Genomic DNA, 23,327 nt, shown 5'->3' with positions numbered 1-23,327 from the left:
CTTTTTAGAATTTCAGCTTGACTAGTGAATAATCAAACTTCTCCTGATGCAAAGGAAATATTTTGTCATTTCTTTTCCCAGGAGTTCACCCAAGATGGCCCCACCCCAGTCACACTCAACTGAGAGCATCCAAGAGGAGAATGAGAAGCAGGAGGAAGATGGGGCCCACATTCTCCTCATTCAACTCTGGAGACATGCTGCTGGTTAGGCTGGGGAGGATTGCTCAAGGACAGCCCAGGGCTGCTGGGGGGAATGGGAACAGGCAGGAGGAATTCCACATGGGTGCTCTTCAGGTATCTCCTACACACATGACCATGAGACATCCATGTGAACCCTCATCCAGAGGAGTGAGGAGGCTTTGGATGATGCAGCAGTGTATTTTAATTCATGTGCAATAATATAATCTCTAAACTAGTCGCCACTTACAGATATTCTGGTTATACTCAAATAATGAGCTTACATACTTGTGCAGGAAATAAATTTATTTAACAGGATCCGGAACCATGGATAATAGTACTTACTGACTCACAGGCTTATTTGGAAAAATTAGGAGGTGAAAACAAATCAAAGCATTTGCCCGTCTATAAAATTAATGTAGTATTTTACCTATTTCACAGCACCATCAGCAAGCTTCATGTCTATAATGATCAACAGTGGGACTACCTACACAGGCATTTCTGTGCTGTCTTTGCCAAAACATTTTGTAAAGGTGACTGTCAAAATACAGTTTGAACTACAATCTAAAAAACAGTGTTAAAAATGGGGCAAAAGTTTAATGAATTTTTTAAAAAATCAAAAAAACCAACAAAGAGCAAAACACAATTCTCTCTCAAAACCTATGAGTACTTGAAATTATGGAAAATTCCTGTATCAGCATCTAATGCTTTAACCTATTCCTGTGAATAGACTGACACTCCTGTACAAGCGCAGACACAAAGGACATATGAATCCTGAATAGGTGCACTCATTCAATCAGCAGTTCTATGGGATTCACATTCAGATGTTATGTAAATACATAAGAAACTCAATTTGTGACCATGTGTCAATGGGAAACTGGGCACAACAAACATACATAAAAAGCAGATGAAGTATAAGTGCATATATTTTAAAATTAGATTCAAAGCCTAATACAAAAGGTAATAAATCCTGCCTTCTCCCTGTCTGTCAAAAATCCTTCATAGATGTGTCACCTACTTCTAAAAGGGTAAACTAAAAAAACCGCAAACAACAATGCTCTTTTACTTAGTTGCAGCATGACTGCAGTACCTTAATGGATTTGGAACATTTAAATTCCCAGTCGATTATTCTGAATTAGATCTCATTAGTGTTGACAACTGTCCCTCATGCCACAAGACAGTGGATCCGTTCTGCCAAATGCAGGGTGATGCTCTAAAATAAGCAGAGCAGGGATGGTGAAGGAAGAATCCAGGCATGGGCTTGTGAAACAAGGAGGGTGGAAAGAGAAGAAACCTTATTTAGAGCAATTTCCATATCCCAATGAAGTCAAATACATACCCTTGTGTTCCTCTGTGTGGGTTTTTAGTAACAGCAAATACTCTGCACAGACTCTGCCCTTTAAATAAACAGCAATTTACCTACTCTTTGATGAGACAAAAACTGGGTTTGGGTTTTGGTGAGTTTTCTGTGTCATCCAAGACACAGGTTCAGTAAGATCACTGTGCTTCTTCCCCTTGCTCACCCACAGAAATGGTACTAAATTATCCCTGACTTCAGCATCTTCCATGGTGGTAGGCAAACAACACTGAGACAACAGAGGTGAGACTGATGGCTTAAATTAATTTCAATATTGCTACTCTGGGCCCAAATTCTATCTGCATATAGTGTCAAAACAATTTGTTAAAATAAGAAGAGGGACAGCCTGCACCAGGTTCCTGCACAGATGGGCTGAAAAAAGCAGGAGCTCAAGAGAAGGTATTTTGGCAGACAAAGAACACAAGTGTGACCCTCATCTGCAACTACATTTCACCATCACAAGCTGAGATACGAGTCCAGTGCTGTTCCAAAACCATAATTAAAATCAGATTTCAGGAGGAAGCATCATAAGTTGCTTATTATTTCTGGAATCTCTAGGTATTAAACATGTCCCCAGACTACTCGTCAGTACAAAGCTGCTGGAGAAAGCCCCCTCCTCTTTTCCCTAATTTTTTTAACCACCACAACAATTACGTCTGCAGAAAAAGAGTTTACAGACACAGTAAGTTTTTAAGGCTTCTGAAGCCACTTACAAATTCAGACAAAAGCGTCAGTCTGAAGATTTCACCCTTTTCCAACAGCAATGAGAGGTTACACAAACAGAAGTTCAAGTGCCACTCCTTTGATGGTTTCTGTGGCTGCAGTAGCCCACGGTCATGAAGGGGAAAGGATGTCCATGGAGACACCTACCTACATCCATGCAGAAAACCATACTCCCCCTTAGCTGCTGATTTAATTTTGCTCATCTCCTGGCATCTTCTCAATTCCTGCAGCCAGGCAAGACTAAGAGTTGCTGAAAACAAGTCCCAGGGCAGGAGCTGTGCCTGTAGTCATCATGACTGTCCTAGAGTACTGGGCTATGGCTTGGTCACTTCCCTCAGTGGGAGGAGCATCAGCCAAAAGTATTTTTTTTAAACTTATATTTATTTTCTTTAAGATCAGCACCCAAGAACTGCTGAACTTTGCTCAGCAGCTTTTAGGGATCCACCAGAAAAATTGGAAAAATCCATCAACAACAGGAGTTAGAGCAGGCAACCCCATCCCACCTGGAGAAGACAGAAAAGAGCCGAGGTGTTATGAAGACTCTCAGAAGCCTTCATGCTCCCACAGCTGAGGTAACGGGGATGCAGGCCCACCTCCTTCAAGCACACATCTGGATTGCATTAGTGTCATTCCCAGCCCTGCCTCCCCTGATGGACAGATGCCTGGAACTGGCAATGGGGTCATCTGCTGGCGTGAGTGCCGACAACTCAGCTGACTGCAAGAAAGGAGCCAGGAGGCTGGAAAAGGACATTTTGCCCCAAATAGCAACGACAGCATCCCTGAAATTATTTTTGATGGAAAGGTAAAAAATTGTCTCACACAGTTTTTATGTTTGAGGTAAGGCCCAGAGCATTCAAAAGAAATCAGTAATCATGGCAGAATGCTGAATGGTGGCAATCTACCAACTCTGAAATTAAATTCTAACTTTCCACACAAATCCTTTCAGACTGTCTATTTATATATTTAGTAATAAAAAACATATTCATGACTACTGTCAGCTGTAACAGTTCTATCATAGTAACAACACTACTAACTTACCGGGATCAGTAGCTTCATTGCTGATAACTTTACTAAAATTATTCTAAATTTTTTTTACAAAAAAAATTAGATAAAACTCTCAAAGAGCTCTACAAACTGAGGATGTACCTGATAGAAAACGCATCCACATTCAGATGTAAGATTCTGAATCAAAGTGTTTACATGATGATCTGATCTAGTGCGTGGCATCCTGTCCATGGCAGAGGGGTTGGAATTAGATGGTCTTTAAGGTCCCTCCCAACAGAAACTATTCTGGGATTCTGTAATACATCATGACCCCTAATTAGTATAGTTTTGAGGCTGAGGTTTTTAAGGACTCAAAGCAAAATATTTTTACATTCAACTAGAACTTTCAATTATAGATTGGATTAGTCTCAAGGAATGATTTCTTTCCAATTAAAACAAAAAAAAAAAAAATACTGGCAGAATGGACATACTGCCAGACCTTTATTTCTTTCATGTAGTTCCAATTCAGCACCAGTCACAAGCTTTACTTAACACAGGCAATTCATGCTCTCACTTTTGATATTCTCTTTTACAGGTATGTTGTGGCTGAATATTATGAAAAGCTCAAGAACCTGCTGATGTGAAGCTTAAACTAGCAAAGTACCAGAGTTATACTAAGCAGAACAATCAGAGTTATATTAAACAGAGCAATATATATCAATGAGCTAAAATGGTACTATTTTAAGGGATAAAATGTTGAGGAAGAGCTTAATAGATATGAATTTATTCTCTTTCAGTCATCCAAGAACGTTTATGAGTCATGACAAGGGATGAAGGATGATGCAGTTTAAAACTAAAGCGTGAGAGTAAACTGCACTTTTAATTGGGAATTCAATTTTTCTCCATCAACTGCAAATATCAGAATACAGCTTGTCTATCATTTAACGGTGAAGACAGACAAACAAATGGGGAGCCTTGTCAAGTTCTTTTTTTTCTTAGTTAGTTATTTAATTTTGTCTTCATAGGTTAAGAAGTAGTATCTACATTCTGTCAGTGTCTGGTATTTCATCCTCAAAAACATGTTGCTGTGGTCTAAAGTACTATGAGTACTGAATTTTATATCAAATTTATATCAAATCCCCTTTAACTGGCTGTACCACGATTTTTAAGACTGCCAGAAAACACCTGTTGCAATTCTGCCTACCTGTGTTTTTGTAAGTGTCTTTTTTGTAATCTGATTTCTGGTAATGACTATGATAAAGATGTTGCTAATCTCAGACTGGACAGTACTTTTCCTCAAATGGGAAAAAAAATAAAAGCGAGGAAAATAATGAAAAAGTTCTAAACCTAACTTGTAACATAAAATCTGAGCTGAGGAAGAATTCAGTGTTAAGAGGAAGTATGAGAGTGGCAGATGCTCCCCAAAAATCTAAGGAGCTGGGTTAACCAGTAGCATTTCAGACACAATCCTCAAGTAAACCTCTTTACAATTCAAATCTCTCTGAAAGGAACCACCCCTAATACCTTTCCTTTGTCCATAGGGCCCAGCCAGGCCCATCAGCACCAACCTGGACGTGATTTTGAATGACAGCTGGACCATCCACAGGGAAACAGGGAAGGATTCAGTGAGTGATGTCTAAATCTCCCAAGGAATGTCATACAGCGAGAACTTGGCATAAACGGAGTTCAGTGATGGATAAACATGTATTGCTGGCTAAGTCTCATCATGGAGCTGCCTTTTTGAGTTTTGCCTCTCAATTGCCACCAGCTCTGGCTTTGCCATCAAATATACTTACTCAGAAGTGCATTTAGTGTAAATAAACACAGACTAGGATAACATACTGCCCGTCTATGTCAATTCATTTCTCTCCCAAAGAAGAAACAGACCAAGCACATAGCCCAGGCCACCCTGCCACAGGTGTGTATCATTGTACAAAAGCATGATCAACACTGTAATTTACACAAAGTGGGGGCAACGCTCCCCTCACTCCTCAAGAATCCAAGCTGCAGAATGTTCTGTCTCCCCTGCTAGATCAAGGTGCTTTAAAACTATCATAAACAAACATGGCTGATTTAAAATAATCATTTCATCCTGAAAGGGACACATCTCTCTTTTTTATGCTTGAGTAAATAAAAATTGGCATGATTGATTTTGCTGAAGGTTTTGCTAAAGTGATGCAAAAATTTTAACTCAGCCAAAGAAGGTGATCAAGAGTCTCACCCTCAGCATCGAGCTTTCTCCTATACATCTGCTCTCAGTTTAACCAGTTTAACTCTCTGCAAATGATACAAGGATCTGTTTTTTCATGCTTTCATGAGCCTGCCCTGAGGTCTGAGCCCAGGTCTGGGATGAGATAGCTCAGTGCACCGTAGGGAGACTTGTAGTTCAGACAAAAGTAGAACTTTTATGCTTCCCTTTGTTATTAAGCAGACACTCCAATTGGGCCTCATCACTTCACTTGGAAATAAAGAATTACAAATGGAAAGGACCTATACTTACAAAATGTTTATGCTCTTATCACACTTGATATCCACACCAGAATGTTAATCATAACAACTGTGAGCAACCCTGTGGAGCGTCAACAGGCTTTTGGTATATGGCTTTGTTAGGTAGGAGTGAAAGGGTGAATAATAATATTCACAGCTTCCCTGCAGTCATGAAAATGTAAATATTTTTTTAAATGCTTACAAGACAAACCTACAGTAAATCTGAAAAATGTTCCCCATAATATTTAAACTAAATCTTCCTCTTTGATCTAACCTTAGAGTGTGGCAGTTAAGTGATCCATTTATTCTACTTCAAAATCTCAGTCCTCTCTTTTAGGGCCAGGACTAACTAACAGGATGGATAATTTGGTTTCTCCAGAAATATTTTTCTGATTTAGAATGATTAAATATAACATGTGCTTCTGCTGAGCCCTCAGCCAAGATTTGGAAAACAGTGGTAAAGAAGTCACAGGTGAGATCTCAATCCCATTCAGACAGAGAAAACTGATGTTCTAGGGTATTTTTATCAACCTGCTCTTAAAAAAACAGAAGAGAGAAGATAGTTCAGTCATCTGAGCACAGGTTCTAAACACTGCTTCTAAATTCATTTCCAGGAGTAATGAAAATAAAAGAATTAAGTTATTCCCTACAGCAAAACAGAGCAGGACAAGAAGCAAAGGTCTGCCATGGGAAGAGGATCAGTCTCTAGACACCAGCCAGTGGAAGAGCAATGAAGCAGATTGAGCCTGACAAATTTCAAGTTCAGCCAGATCCTTTCTGCCCATCTGCAGATTCCCCTGCACCACTGCAAACATGCCTTTGACACCCACAGCATGAGAACACTCTGTAGAGAAGTCTTAACTGCCAAGTCTCATCTCAGAGGTGAAGAGGATGAGGATGGGTGTATTTTGGGATTCCTGTATTACCATCTAGGTAGATTATCTACAGTTACCATCTGGAGTTACGGCATTTTTTAGTGGAAAAACAAAATGAAAATCCCTTCATATACCATCAAAGTGCACAAATAGAACATAATTATTGTCACACAGGCAGCGATAGGAGTCCCTGTGGCTCCTTTCCAGCATGATTTATAATTTTATATTCCTTGTAATTTTACATCCCTGGCAAAAAAAAAACCAACTAAATAAAACATATCAAAGCAGTTCTCCACATATCTCAACCTCAGGAATGCAGCTTTTCTAGTCATAGAGACCAGAGAGCAAGCATCTGTGTTCACACAGCTAATTAAAGTGCAAGAAAAACCTCTTTTATATCTGACTTGCAAAGCTGATAACATGTAAGTTATAACTTGTATGAGACATGATAAACTCTGTCCTTCACAGAGGGAAATGCACTTCCAACATGACTCACTACACAGATCTCAGGGCATAGCAGCTTCTAATCAGAGGCAGCTCCATAATGGACTTGTTGAGCAGTGACATTTCCTACACCACTTGGCACAGGGTGAATGATGATGCTGTTGTGGTTAAACCAGACAAGGTTCAATACTAATACAAGGAACAAAATGTTGGGGTTTTGACTGCATTAAGCCAGAATTTACAAACATGAACCTGAAATGTTTGACAGATATTGGAAGAAAAGCCATCAGGAGAACATTGCCCCCAAGATGGGGAAAGGATCATGGGCTTCAAGCTTAAATATTGTTTGTTTTCTAAAAACTCACTTTCACATCACCTTTGGAGAAAATTACTCATTGCTAGTCAATTAAAGAAGAGAAGTGGCAATGGTTGCAATCAGTGTCCAAGAGGCCCATTCATATCAGACACAGAGATGGTGGGATTAGTGCACAATGCTCCCTCCAGCTCCTGCGGCTCTAGCCCCCTGGCGAGGAGCTGACATCAGAGGATAAGACAACTCCATTAGGAGCCCGTATCACTTCTCTGCAGTGTTCTCCACAAGCAGATGGAGCAGCTATTTAGCCAAATGCACCGTGACTCCAGCTTTATACATGAGCATGTGGGATGTTTCCTAATGTGGGGCAAGGAACAATGTACTCCGATTTATCAACTGTCCCGCATGCAATTAAAGATGCAGATAAATAATTTGGGGGTAAAGACCCATCAACTGAGCTGAAAAGCAGCAAGGCATGAGGGGTCAAGTGTTTCTGCAGGATTTATATTTACCAAACAGAGCTGCATGCAAAGGAATGTCTGGGTTGAGCTGTGGCAGAATGAGGCCTGGGCAGGAGTGAGCTGGAGAACCAGTGATTGCTTCATTTCAACCGAAACAAATTTCAATGTGGAGTTAATAAAACAACCCTCTTTATTGCCCTAAGAAACAAAACATATATGCAGTTAGAGCCATATAATTTCCTCCTAACACACATTTTGATCTGAGGAGAATGCGCAGTATCACCATTTTTCTGTGCATTCTACAAAAGGCCTCTAATACCTTAGAACCATTTAATCAACATCCCATGCAGGCAGTGAATAGATAATTGAAATATAAGTACTGTCATCCATATCCCCTTTGGGAAAGAGACACAGTAAGCATTATATCATTGCATTAGACCATCCTTTGATGTGAGTTTTATTCTCATTAAACTATGTTTTAGCCCCAAGGTTTCTCCCTCCAAACCTCTCTGTGACATGACCATGCCAGAAAAAAAAAAAAATTTAAATGCCCTGCTGTTCAAAAGGCAAGAAGTACATTTTTACAAGCAATTGTACATGTCAAAAATATAAAGCTGCCTTTTTAATTTCTTGTTTACCAAACACAGTCAATGACAGCTCCCGGAAAATACAGAGTGGAAAAAAAACAAAATGAAGGCAGGAGGGTGGTGGTGGGGAAGGAATGCATTGACTTGTTTTTAAATAATAAAGCCTGAATACAAGCAGGATAAGAAATTCTTGAAAAGGTTTCTGTGATGGTGTCTGCTTTGAATTGTGCCCTGTTTAAACAAGAGGAAAGCCTCCCACTGAAAAAAGAAACATTTTTATCATTCAAAAAGATCTCAGGGCAGTCCCTTTAAAATGAGGTATTTTCTAAACAAAGCATCAGAATGTTCCCCTGCAGGGAATAAGCATCTGATCTCTTAAAAATTATTATTCTTGAAGAACTGTAGATTTATGGAGTTTTTGTTTTATTTGTTTTAACTTAAGTAGAATGAAACCTGTCTGAAATGACCACCCAAGGGAGCAGAGCCACCAGCTAAGCAGGGGCTGAGCTCTAAAGGGGACCCAAAGTTGTACCAAAACCCCTGGGGAGGTTTCAAATCTCTGGCTTAACCACAGCTAGCAAAACCCTTAATGCAGGTCTCTGCGTAAGCCTAGGACATGGATTTTCCTTCACTTTACATCCATGCAGCTCCACTAATATCAGTAGGAACATTCCTGATTTACATTAATGTTTAGCAAAGAAACAAGCTAATTACCCTGAGTTATCCACAGTGACTACAGGAGAAATTTTGTTTTAAAAGCACACATTTTTTCAGTGTGAACTGGTTTTGTTACACTTGTAATAGTAGGTCGGCTACAGGCAGCAGAGTGAAAAACTCAGCGTTACATAGAAATAGTCCAGAGTCACAATGTGCTTCTGAATAAATAAAATTTCACGTGTTGCAGTTTTCTACTAGTTTACGAACATCCAACTTTCATCTCTGTAATTGTGACTATAATCCACAAATATAAGCCATTGGTGAGAAACAGTACTAGCGCAGGAGCCCTTTTGGGTCTGATTCTTCAAGAGTCTGGCCTATAGTTCAAACTGAGCCAAGTCAACACTCCACTCAGAAATATCAATAAGTAGAAGTGTTACTGTCTCCATTAACTGCAGTAAACATCAACTGTGAACATGAGAAGTGGAAAGCTCACAGACAGAACACGGCTCCTTGGGCATTGCTAAGGGAAAAGGTTAATGGAATTCTTGGAAAAAACATTCATCAAACAACACAAATATTTATTTCTGTTGAAGCATTCAAGACATTATTAGCTGTGTTGTGCTACCTGCTGCCATTTTAATAGACTTAAACATCTTACACGGGCATAGAAAAGTAGCTTGAGTACCAATAATCTGCATAAGGAGAACAGCAATAAATTCCACAGCATGTTAGTTTTGTCATAGAATCCCAAAATAGTTTGGATTGGAAGGGAACAAAAAGCTCATCTCTTTCCAAAACCCTGCCATGGGCAGGGACACCTTCCACTGTCCCAGGGTGCTCCCAGCCCTGTTCAACCTGGCCTTGGACACTGCCAGGGTTGGGGCAGCCACAGCTTCTCTGGGCAACCTGGACCTGGGCCTCCCCACCTCCACAGGGAAGAATTTCTTCCTAAGAGCTAACCTAAATCTACTCTTTTGCAGTTTGAAGCCATTATATTGAAGGGTTTTGAGACAAGACCTGGAGGAACTAGCTCTGACCTCAGAGCTGAGACTGCTGTGAGCAAGAGATGGGTCTTCATCTCTCCTGAGGCCTCTTTCAGCCTGGACCACCCTCTAAAGCTACCTGTATAATGCTTCATGGTCCAGGTAAGCAAAGGAGAAGCCCTAGGCCCACTTCCACGCAGCCACTGCTGAGTCCAAAGCCAAAGGACTGGGTACAGAAAACAGCTGTAAGTTGCAAAGTAGCGCAGGAGCAGAATTGAACAATGTCTACATGGCCGTGAATTGGTTATTTAGAACATACTGTTGAAGGTCTTTTTTTCTTAAGATGAGAAACTATCCTTGTACAACTATGAAGTCTTTATGAGTGATTAGCACAGTGGATCCAGCAGTACTCTAAGTTCATATAACTGCCAATATTCAGAAGGAGTGTGTGCAGGTAAAGGGTGATCAAACCTGTCCCTTTGCACAACGTAACAGAGCAGGACACTTGTCGCTCTTGAGGTTGATCTCACTCAGCTACTGCAGCTCATACCAGAGATTTGTTAAAATTAATCTGCAGGAAAATTAAATCCATTACCTTAAAAAGTAAGGGAATAAATCACACCCAACAGGAAATCATGAAAAGCTGCTGCCACTTCAGACAAATTTAAGATTGTGTGAGCATGTGAAATTTTTCCTCGTCAATGACACAAAATAAATTCATAGAAGGAAACAGTATCAGCTGTTATTATAATGCAGAACACAAATATGCTCAATGAGTTTAACACTGCAGTCCAAGTATAAAGAACATTTCAGGCTGTTCGCATTTCCAAACAAGACTTGAAGGGTCAGAGGAGGGAGGAAGATGTGGGCAGGCAGGATGATGGATGGCACTCAGTGGCACACTGTGTTTGGGTCTACTCCTGTTGTTTTTGCAACAGGATGTCTGTGATTATTCTCTGAATAGAGAATAAGGATGGTTACATCTCATGGCTCAAAGGGAAAATTTTTTTCAGAGACTTACAAATTAAACAGAACATTGTAAAGCAAGGAGTCAATGAACTATCTGTGTTGTTTGTCACAGATCTCCCAACAGTGTCAGAAGATTTCCTGGAAGCACCAGAGGTGGGGACTGGCAAATAAGGTAAATATGCTCTAGTCCCTACATTCAGCAGCCCCAGCTCTGCAGAAACCATCTGTGCCATTGCCTTTATGGATTGTCCAGCCCAAACACATAAAATATAAAGCAGGGGCACACTGAGCCACTAAGTAATTCTTGGCCATCAAGACGATGCAATATAGAGACTTCACAAAGAATGGAGGAAAAGCCTCATACTTCCAGAGATCTTTGCAAAACTGGCTCCTGGCTCACAGGGAATGATGGACAGGTCAAAGCTGCCCAACTGAGACACTTCTTAAACATCACCAGTAAGAGAACAGTACTGTCTTCAGCCAGATGTCCACACCTCAAAGTGCAGCCTGGGCCACAGAGCCTTTCTCTGAAAGCTACTGATGTTCCTCATTAATGCCAAAGGAAACTTCCAGTCCTCAGCAATTCACAGAAAAGGGTGACATGTGGGGGTTTGGGAACCACATGAATGTGTACGCAGAGAAATTAACCTCTGAGAGGGACTTGTGTTTTCTCAAAGTGAAGGCCGCTGGCAGAAGGGAAGGGGAGAAATGTTGTTGGAAGCAAGATCACTTAGAATGGACAGCTGGTCTTAACCCTGAACAAACTGGGGGCTGAAGCTGCAAGTGGAGGCCACAAAGCAGAACATATGGGAATAGTTTCTCTACAAAAGCTTAACATTTCCTAATGAGCCACCTCTGTGAATTGTCTTACTTAAAATGGAGACACCAGCTCATCCAGGGACTGCGTGACCCAGTAATTCCAAGAACCTCGCTGGGGCTACCAGTTTGATTGTAGAACATACAAAGCATGTAAGAATTCTCTTTGTGATGACACAACCTCTAGAAAAACTCTCACTGGCCTCAGTGCAGTTTTCAGTGGGCAGAAGTCACATCAAAGCCACCACTGAAAGCCTTTCCAAGGAGGTGCAGAGCCAACATGATGGAGAGTTATCAGTCTTCTCTCTTAAAAAAGGATCTTAAGCTCAGAGCAAAAACTACTACCCATACTGTCCAGTTCTGTAACGACAACTATGCCAAATAAATAAAAAGCAAGGAAAGCAAGGAAAAAAGAGAATATATTTACAAAGAGTGCAAATGAAGATGGATTAGAAAATGATGTCTTGTTTGCACTGGATAGCACAGATGTTGTAACACAGCAGAATTTAAAAAGCAGCAAATGTTTCATTAAATGAAGCAGCTAAAGAGAAGAAAATGTCAGCACTGAAATGTCAGACAATTTTTGGGCAAGAACTCCCCAAACTTTCTGAATTGTTTCCCAGAGCCAAGACACCAGTCTCTTATGTACTGTATGTCCATCCCTCTCTTGCCTGGTCTTGACTGGTTTTAGCATAACCATTTACAGGTTTTATTTTAGCAGCCAGGAAGGTTAGAGTTCAAGGAACACCAAGAAATATGTGGCAAAATACAACAAGGTTAGATTACTTGCATTGGTTTATTCTCCTCTGACACACTACAGAAGAAATAACCCCAGTCAAGGTCTGAGTACTCCACGGTCTGCAGGGAGCAAGAGCAGCATTACTCAAGGGAAGTGACACTAAAGAACTTTAAATTAGCTGTTGACAGGCAGGTAGATAGATTGATGAGTGATTGCCCAATGTCCCCAACATTACCATTTTGTGGTGAAAGCAAATATGAAAGGGGGGGAAGTAAGAAAATCCATGAAATACGGTTTTGCCAACTTGTGGTGCATTCAGATGACAGTGAAGTTCTTTTAAGGACACTGGAAACATAAAATAAATTGCTTTCTCTGAATCAGAAGTTGACAGAAAGTTTCTGAGTTATATTTTTGACTCCAGAAGCACTGCAAGCCATGCTAGCAGACCATGATAAAAATAAAATAATAATAATAAAAAGAAAATCCCCCCATCATTTTTCTTCCTAATAAGTGTTCCTTCTCCCAGAGTGTAAGGACCACATGCAAGGGAGGCAGAAGTGCAAGTCCCCTGAACCACACAATTAAGCCTGACTTACTGTATATTCAAAAGATGCCCTCACTGCAGTGGTCTCTAAAATATCTTTTAAGTAAAATTAACTTGGAAATCTGCAATTAGCACCACCTTTGAGAACAAATCAGAACAAATTTATTGAAGCGCTCTAAATATTTACCACAAGAGTGAATTTACCCACAAGGTTCACTTGAGTATTTTGTCTCAATTTTCTTGTAGTTTCATCTATCATGTTTTTTTTCAGTCCTCCAAAGGTGATGGATAAAACACAGAAATAAATAGGACCAACTGTTCACAGAAGCCTAAGGGAAAACATAATTTTGTTATAAATACTCTTTGGCACAAATCATGGAAATGTAATACTAGAATTGTTTGTTGAATCATTTATGAATTGGGCCTTCAGTTTCAGTTTGCAAATAAGTTAGAGGATTTTTATTGATGTTCTTTTTCACTTTGCTTTTTTATTTGCCAAACAGCCTTTGAGAAACTAAACTGATACATTATCCAGAAAACAGAGGGAATTGAGGACTTTTTTTAAAGGAAATTCCTATGCTAATGAAAGACTTTTTTGGTGGGGGGAGGAATTTACTTGTAGATGATGATAAACTTTATGATAACAAATTTTTAAATCAATTTCCTAAGATGCCACAATGAGTTTTCAACCAGCTAAAGATGTAGAAGCAACACACATTTTTGTGTTTGTTCTTAGATGGGAAAATTTTAGGATTTACTATTACAAAACAAAAGATCAGTGGAACATAACTGCATGCTGCCACACCATACACAGAGTCATTACACATGAAGAACTATGTAATATGAAGGGAAATTCTACTGTATTGAGAAATTCAGTATTTTACAGCTGTGAGTGCCCAAACTGCTCACACAGAACTTATAAACATGAAGAAATAGCAAGGAACAAAGAAGTGCATTTCTCCTAAATGTTTTGTCTCAAAGTGCTACTTTTCATCATCTGAAGAGGGAGAGAAACTTGGAAATAGATAAAAGGTTTATTCCTCCTTAGCCAGAGCAGGTGTGCATAGCCTTACCTGATCTGTCCTCGCACCAGTGGTCTGTTTTTAGTCCTGTTCATATTTGAGTCAAACGGAACCTCAAAGAACTGTAATTAAAAAAAAGAAAGGAAGAATCAGAATGAAAGGATACCGGAAAACATGCCATGCATGGAATGTCCTGTCTGCATCTGCAGGTGCTTTAGTCTCTCCTTTTAAAGGTTCAAGGATACAAGGAAAAGAGTAAATGGGTTTTATGCAGTTCTCATTGATTCTTTTGGCATCCCCTTAGAAAGAAAATCACCTGGAGGACAAAATAGTTTGCACAAGACCCCAAAAGTTCATAATTTGAAGTACGGTTTGATTCCAAGTTCTTTTCTCAGCAAGTCTGACACATCTTTTAGATATATATTTGCATACACACATGAAAATCATGGAATTGTTATGGTTGGAAAAGATCTTTAGGATCATCCAGTCCAACCAGCACCACCACTATGTCCACCATTAAACCACATTCTCAAATGTCACATCCACAGGTTTCCTGAACACTTCCAGGTATGGTGACTCCACCACCTTCACTGGGCAGCCCCTTCCAAAGCCTGACAAGCCTTTCAATGAAGACGTTTTCCCTAATGCCCAACTGGAACCTCCCCCGGCACCAGTTGAGGCCATTTCCTCTCACCCTGTTCCTTGTTCCCTGACAGCAGAGCCAAATCCCCACCTGGCTGCACCCTCCTGTCAGGGAGTTGTGCAAAGCCAGAAGGTCGCCCCCTGGGATTCATTTTCTCCAGAAAATGATGATATAGATCACAGTTCTATATTAATACAAATTGTCCCTGCAAATGTTCTTTGAAGACCTTCTGGTCTTTAAAAGACAAATAGTAAGGTTTTTCCAGTATCACCTACCTTGCCAGAACCTATAACCCACCCCAAAAATCAATCAACTCTTGTAAAATGCTACTGGAACTGCTCTGAGCCTCCAGCTGGAGCAGGAGGGAGTGAACACACCATACAGTGTTATTTAATGTCACAACCCAATTTGACTTTAAACATGGCCTATGGGAAAACTCATGCTGGAAGGACAGGTCAGATCTTCTCAACTTCAACACTAACCTGGAAGTGTTGGATGTTTCACAAAGAACCTTTATAGGATACAGACACAAGTTTCTTCGGATCAAGTAAAGTACCTCACTTGGATCTGAAACAAGCGATTGCTTCCGACAGCTCAGTGTTTTGCTAATGGTTTGTTTCATTGTTGTATTTCAGAGGCAATTATGGTAAATGGAGGAAAAAAAGACATCTGACATCAGACTGGTAGAGCAATACAAGGGGAAAAAAAAACCTCTATAGGGCTAAAGTCTGTTCACCAGAAAATCACTGGGCTACGATTACTTTTTTTTGTAAGTCCCAGGTTTTATTTCTACTTGCAAAGGTCTGACTGCCTTGAGTTACTTCCAGTTTAAAACGGTGCAGGTGAAGAGCTTTTTGCTTATTTGACAGTATTTAAGCTTATACATAAAGGTATCTGTGCGCAATGGAAAAAATCAAAACAATGTACAAGTTTTAAACTCAATGTGTCTCAGACACAAAATGGCTAAAATGAAGAACAGTTGAATAGTCAAGAAAGACCTGTAAGAATTTAAACTTATGCAGTTGGGTTATCAATATAAGCTGATGATGCCATGCTTAGTGTATCAAATATTTCCATATATTTAATACAGCAATCAACCTCTGAACAGAATATAAATTTTGAACAAGAATTTCCTCTGCTGACTTAAGTTGTCAAAAAATGTCTGTGTCTATTGTATACAAACATGGCTGCTCCTGAAATTAAGACTACTACATGACTTCAGACTGAATTTTTTTGCTTTTTTAAATCTGACAATTTGAATAATCTGTTACTGTCAAGCACATGTATACAGCATGGCACTATACTTCCAATGGAACTAAACTTAAAAAAATCCTTTTACTTGCAATGCCCTAGACTCCTTCACTGAGCTAGCTGCTATTCCATGTCAGCAAGATGTCATTTATCAAACTTTCCTCATTTTGCTCCCAGATGTTCAGCAAAATTCTCTCTCCATTTGAAATTATTTTCCCCTGATATTCTTGAAAAAATGAAAAAAGCCATGCATCTCAAATATCATTCCATAAGAATGAAAGAGTGAAGTCAAACATATTATCTCATGTCAGGCCAACAGAGTCCTGCCTGTCTCAGCAAACAGTAAATTCAGTAAGATGAAGCCTGGATAAATAAATACTTTAGAAGCACTCAAGAGGCTTTTTCCCCAGGAAGTCTGAATGCACCAGTTCAGCTGGACATGGCAGAATATTATCTGCCCTCAGTATCTGGGAAACTGCCCTCAGTATCTGGGAGAAGGGCAGACTGAAGGTTAAATCTACACCATCTAAAAAGCCCTGAGTGACAAAACTTGGCAAAAGCTCTCAAGAACCTAACCTAAATTTTAATCAGCACGCATGAACATTTAAAACATGACAATGGCAAACAAAAAAAAACACAGGCTAGCCAGTACTCTGTGGTTTATTTCTCTGGCAGGTTCATCATGCTTTTTGTGCAGATCTCATCTCATTAATATAGAGTAATTATATCTTAAGCATCTCACAGTTCCTAGCATAGCTGTCACATTACTGCTCAGAGCTGTTTACTCCCATGGCCTTTCTGTCCTTCAGCTTCTTTAGACTGGTTTCCACTTTGTTTATATGTGAAATGTTAAAGAATGCCTGATTTCAAACTACCTCTTGGAACCAGCAGTGCCTGCAGAAGGTGGCAAAGCACTCAGACCTTCCGGAGGGCTCACAGACTAATAATTTTATTAAGACTATGCCAAGATTTCTGTAACAACACCTTGCAGGTGCAGATTACTGATGTGGCACTTTCAGGACTATTGATAGTGAAAGAGGACAGTGTGTCCAGTGCCTCTGCAGGCGACTTCTGCTCCTTCCATCAGTTCACAGAATCACAAACTGTCCTGAGTGGGAAGGGACCCACAACGATTATCAAGTCCAACTGCTGCCTCTGCACAGACATCCCAAGAACCTTCCTCTGTGCCTGAGATTGTTGTCCAAACACTCCTTGAGCTATGGCAGCCTTGGGCTGTCACCATTCCCTGGGGAGTCTCCCTCTGGGTGTTGAACACCGAGACCACCAATTTAGTTTCCCAGACAGTGGCCTGACAATTTTCAGTTAATTAGGCCAGTGGAACCCTGAGCACATGCTGCATTTGCCATCCATGGTCCTGCAAGAGAGATCACATCTATTGAATTACAACAGTCCGACACCTTTACTCCCGTTCACATGAAAACACCAACAGAGCGCACTAAGAGGAACAATATGCCATGGAGTTTATCAAACAGATCTGCCACACTTCAGCTAATAAACATCTTTCATGGACTACTTTGGATTTCGAGTGTATCAAGGACCAGCCTGGCTGCTGGCCCAGCTCTAATCAATGACATGTGGTGGAACCACAGCAGCTGAAACAGGCAACCAGCATGCCATGTACTGACATAACATCTTACTCTAATGCTAAACACGTATTTACAGCAGAACTGATAATCCCAGGAGTCTAAAGATGGAATGGAACCTTGCTATTAGAAGACAATTTAATTCAATGTAACTCTGAGGTTCTCCCACTGTAAATCCACCCCTGAATCCAAGGAGGTTTCCATGTGTTCTTTGCCAACAGAATTGCCCTCTGGATCTACATATTTCTCTTCAAGGCCTCCCAGAAGGGCAGTTCAGGTAAATTTTCAGCACTAATGAGTGAAGCAGTCACCTCCTCCTGCTGGTCTCCAAAATCCCCCCTGATTTGTACCACATAGGGAGGTGGAGATGAGCTATAGGCGATGGCCAAAGCTCCTCCTCAGCTAAAGACTCTTGCTATGGACCCAAGCAAACAGTAATACGATACAAATAAAAACCACTACAGCTGGATGCCCCACTAGAGCACTTCAATGAATATCTACAGCCAGAGGTAGAAGCCAGGCTGTACAGGGCACATCTTGCAAATATTGATCTTGTTGAATTAGGTGTTTCTGCGGTTCTCCCAATTCCCCTGAGCTACAGAAAGCTCTGATTCTCTATGGTTTTCTTTGGAATTTCCCAAGAGCAAACAGTTAACCAGAAACACCACTGAAACACATGCTGGAAACCAAAAAGGTGAATGAACCAAGGAGGAGCAGGTGGACCAAAACTGTGTGGAAAGCACAATGGCAGAGCAGACTGGGGACACCTGGGCAATAACCTGCGGTTTCCTGGGAAGGTGACATCCAGAAAGTCATTCCTCGCAGCTGGCCATGCAGCCTCCAAATTCAGCAGGTTTCAGCACCAGCCTTTCACATGAAGTCTCCTGCTTTTCCCATTCAGCCAAAAGAAAGTAGCTTCAAGCAACACTGGAAACCCACCAAACCACGAAGCGTCAAGTACTTTCCTCTGAGACTGTTCTTCCTCTCTGTATTACCTAATTACTTCTATTCCTCGTGTTTTCAGTGATTTATCTTACATTGTCATAAAGTAATATATAATTACATAAATGGAGAAGAAAAACATAACATATAATTCATGGTAAATAAGATCAAAGTCAAGATTATTATAGGTTTCCTTCTGGTTTCTTTTCAATCACTTTTATATGAAAACAACAAAGAATAATTAAAGCATATTACAGAAGTCTTTTTACTCAATTGTACACAGATGTGACTAAAAAAAAAAGTGGAGGGAAGGATTTTCAAAAGCACTTGTGCTGATCTAACATGATTCTCACTGAAGTCAATGGCAGTTTGACTTCAATGAGAGCAGAGACAGACCAACACTGAGTGATTCTGAAAATCCCACCCTAATTGTACAAACAAGGGAAGGCTTTGGAGACTGCTGGCTTGGAGATTGTATATTTGAGAATCATAAAGGGCACACAGCACCTGTTTGTCTTCAAGATATGAAAATAAAGCAAGGCAAATATTTTAAGGATTAGAAATAGCTTTTTTTCTTTTTTTTTTTTCAAGGCTGTATCTAAAAACCCTCTGGCAGTGAAGTTCCCAGTCTTACTATAGATCTGCTCTGATATTTTCCATCTCAAAGAGGATTCTAATTAAAAACAGGATCAATGCAAGCCTGAACAATCTTACTCACAGAGGAGGGCAGCTAAACCCCAGACTGTCATGTCCCACAAAACTGGAAAGGTCTGCCACATAAACGATCTGACACAGTTGTTTGTTTGGTTTTTTTCTCCACACAAAAGACACATTCCTATTATTACCCAGCATTTAAAAGCCCGTTGCTCTGTACAGGGAATACAACAGGAGGAAATTGCTAAGAAAATGTTGATACTTGTGACTTTTGAGATTTTTCAGGATGGAGAAGGCAGACTTACTGGTATACACCTGTATGACCTGTCAGACTAACAACCTGTCATGCCAGCTCTGCTTTTGAGTGCTCAAGAGGTGATGCTGTTATTCTCTTGACCATTCACAAGTGTAGCTTTCCAAGGATTCCCAGAGACACTGTACCCAGAATTGGGCATTTTAGGCTTTACATGGGCATTTAGTATTTCAGTACCCTTAACTGGCAACAGTGGCTGGAGCTGCCACATGCCTGACACAGTGCTCCATGTTTGTTTTCAGCTCATCCAAATCCTTTTAGTGGCTCCGACCAACAAAACAAGTGGTCACTGAGCTCTTGCAGCTTGGGCCTCTTCCTCAGCACTTTGGCCAAACAACATCCTTTGCTGATACCACAAGTGCCATTACAGGGAGCTTGAAAAGCTCACGGCTGTGATCATGTGGAGTGTCACAGCAACATGTTCCTAACACTGCTGCATCGGTGGGGCTTGTCACAGTGATGAGGGGTCAGGACAGAGGAGAGGATGATGGACACATCCTGAAATACACTGCCGGTAACCAGGGAAGCCCAGCTGCAGAAACCAGGGGCGCTGCAGGTGTGGATGTGCTTGTAGCACTCACTTGAGGAAGAGCAGTGAGGACAGAAGGAAAGACCCCAGGCCTGCTGTCCAAGCTTACCGCAAGGAGCTAGAAATTAACAGTAATTTAAATAACATGGCATTTGTACCAAAATTCTTTATCTGCTTTACTCCATATAAAAAATTTTTCTTGTCTTCATCTTCGAATCAAGTTTTCTAGTACCAGTGCATGAAAAACTAGTTCATTTAACCTAATTTTTTCAATGCACCTGATGTCCAAAGCTTGAAATGGGAGAAATGACATGAATCTCCTGGTTTAGTAAATGAGAAGCAGGTCAGGTGACCACCGATGAGCCTGGCTCTTCTCATTAAAATCGTTTTTTGCTAGGAAGATAGCGTAACAAAAATGAAATATTAAAAATAAAAGCAGGCCTTTATAAGGTGTTCCATCTTGAAAACTGCTGACTTTGTGAGCCACCTAACTAGTGTATGCCCAAGGCCTCATGGAGGCCAGCCATGGCTTCAGGGGAAATGAAAGCTGGATACGCAGTAAGGCTTCACCTCATATGATCCACATTGGAGAAACAACCTCCATGGGAAGGAATACTGCTTTCTGGCCAGCTGCTAAAGCCTAATAATATTATACATTTACCACCATCAAGTCCTTTTTATTTAGCACACAATTAATGGATCCACAAACAAAGCTCCTTTCTCCAAGCATTTCTTGAGCCCCTCTGCCAGGAGGACACTTGCCCATTGATGCTTTTTGCCTTCTTGATTAAGGGAGGCAATTTCCAAGTGCAGGACACGCTGCACTGAATATCTTCCCATTATTTCGGATTTTGTTGCTGTCGGGCTCTCCCTTTTCAACTTAAAATGAAAAGTGCTAAAAAATGGGTTTCAACATTTATCTGTGTTGTGCTGCTCTGGAATAAAATGGAAAACTTCACCTCCCCACAAACACTTCCACAACTGAGCTCTGATCACCCCACATCTGTTGCCTACCCCTACAAGTTTTTAATGAAGAATTGTTATCACTAAATAGATGTCAGAAGCATGTGACATCTGTAACATGCTGTCTTCAGGAACTATTTTATTACTATGTACTTTAGGAACCGTTATTAGGGTCAAAAAAAAATACCACCTTTATGCCTTACCAAAATATCCCCCTGAATCACTTTGCAAAGACATTTTCTTCAAGAGATTCTTTTGCATTAAATCATATTAGTCACAATGTCTGCATGCCATGAGTGCAAGGTATAATTTAAAAAACAAACAAAACTTCAAATAACAATCTCTTTGCTGAAGATAGGTATTGCACAAGGTCAGTATCTGGTTTAAGTTACTATATGTCCTAAAATACACCAGGCCAGGTCCTCTGGACACAGTGCAGCTGCTTTGAGCAACACTGCAGATAAAATCTGATACTGAAGATGGCTTAGACAAATTCCTGTGGTGGAATAAAGTTGTTACTGAGGAACTCTTGGGGAAGCATTTCTGCTGCTCAATGCAGTGCTTAAGTCAAGCAGGAGATCCCGAGTCAACCAGGAGACACAAATCTCCTCCAGAGGAGTGAGAGCAGAGGCAGGAGCTGCAAAGACTTTATTTCTACTAGTAACTACACAGTAGGATCCTGAGCTCCTGGATTTAGACAGGGCAAATGTAGAAGGAGCAGATCACTCAAGAGTCCTCCAGACCATCAGTATCAGCTGCTTTCAGTCCCCTGTGACTACTAGAGAGCTAAAAAATCAAGCATCCACACTGTGCTCTGCTCTTGCCCAGGAGATTCGAGCAGGGAAGTTGGAAGGAGAGATTTAAATCAGTTCCACACATCTCCTGGCTCCAACCCATGTGTCCCAGATCCAGGTCATTTTAAGTAGCTTTTTTAAAATTGTCACTCAAATGATAAGAATACTAATCCATCACAATGTGCTTCCTATCAGGAATCTGAATATTAATCCATAAACTTCTCTCTTATATGACACGGAGATGTGTCGGTTTTAACTGCTCATGGCTGACACATCCTATTAGTGAGGCTTTTCTTCTTACAAGACAGACAAAAGTAGCATTGTACATACAGCAGCAGGCTTGCCTGCTTTTGGGGAGGCAGAGGTTATTTCAGTAGATGCAAACACATAAACTGCTTGTTCAAAGTATCTTTTCGTTTCAGAAATAAATAATTTTTATACTTGAAGTTCCTGGCATCAGTGAAAGAGAATTTGCTTTGGCCTGGCCATATTTAGCAAAATGAAAATCTACAGCTCCTTCTGGCCAAAATATTAAAAACCTCAAAGCCCCAAACCCCACAATGGATGAAATGAAGGAATGCTGCAACAGAATCAGTAAAAAAGTTTAGAAATGTGAACCAGGCTGTGAAGTAGCATAGGCCTTTACTGATGTGCCTGAGCAATGCAGCATGCCAACATTGTCCAAATGTCACAGAGCTGACCTGCTCCACTTACCCACAGCTCAAACCTACTAATAAGATAATTCCTCAGTAATTACTACTTTTAAATATTAGGAGGTGATATCAAGGAGAACTTCAAGTCATATTTTTATATACAGCACACTTAAGGAATCGATCAAGCCTATAGGAGAGAGTTTACAACAAAATTTAAACCAAACTTTCTCCTGTTGCTCTAAATCTGATCTGCTCTCTGATCTAAAAAGAGAGCAAAGGAGCTCTGAGGGGCATTTCAGGATTTACACTGCACTAGCCTCATTGCTTCCCTCCACTGTGTGCTCCCAGATCCAAAAGGAGACCAGTTTCTAATACACTGAAGAGTTTTAATGGTTAGGGGAGAATATCACAGGCGCATTGATGAGTGCAATGTTGTAACTTCATTTGTATGACAATGGTTTCATTTAGTTTTAAATCTTGGTAATAAAGCAAATTAAAGGAAATCACTCTCTTCCATCTGTATAGAACTTACCAGAAAGCTATCAATATATTAATAATGTATTTTTTCTCTTATAATTTCACAGATAGTTGATGTGGCAGACCACCGTGTTGTATTTTCAAGGCATTCTCCCTCCTCCTAAGGCTATCACAACTCTGCAGATCATAAGACATGGAAGAGATATAAAGATCCTGGTCAAGCCCAAGGATTTTACCTATAATAGGTTTGTTTTGGTAATGATTTTATGCAGAATGTGTAGAACTGCCAAATAAAGTAACAATGCAATAACAATACAATAACAAATATCCAAGGTGTAGCTAATCGCTTAGCACCAGCTTTGCA

At 40.4% G+C, this 23,327-nt stretch overlaps 1 protein-coding gene across 1 annotated transcript in view; it reads right to left on the bottom strand.

Annotated features, from left to right (window-relative positions):
- Positions 1 to 23,327, bottom strand: part of COX10 (cytochrome c oxidase assembly factor heme A:farnesyltransferase COX10) — a 95,816-nt gene that overhangs the window by 19,729 nt on the left and 52,760 nt on the right. The window contains exon 5 of the mRNA XM_054645118.2: positions 14,192 to 14,262. Within this exon, the coding sequence (XP_054501093.2) occupies positions 14,192 to 14,262 (71 nt within the window). The remainder of the gene's footprint in view (positions 1 to 14,191; positions 14,263 to 23,327) is intronic.

This window comes from Agelaius phoeniceus, chromosome 19, assembly GCF_051311805.1.
Source record: "Agelaius phoeniceus isolate bAgePho1 chromosome 19, bAgePho1.hap1, whole genome shotgun sequence".
Classification (NCBI taxonomy): domain Eukaryota; kingdom Metazoa; phylum Chordata; class Aves; order Passeriformes; family Icteridae; genus Agelaius; species Agelaius phoeniceus.
The sequence above is the reverse complement of the archived record's forward strand: the minus strand, read 5'-3'. Positions and strand labels throughout refer to the sequence as shown.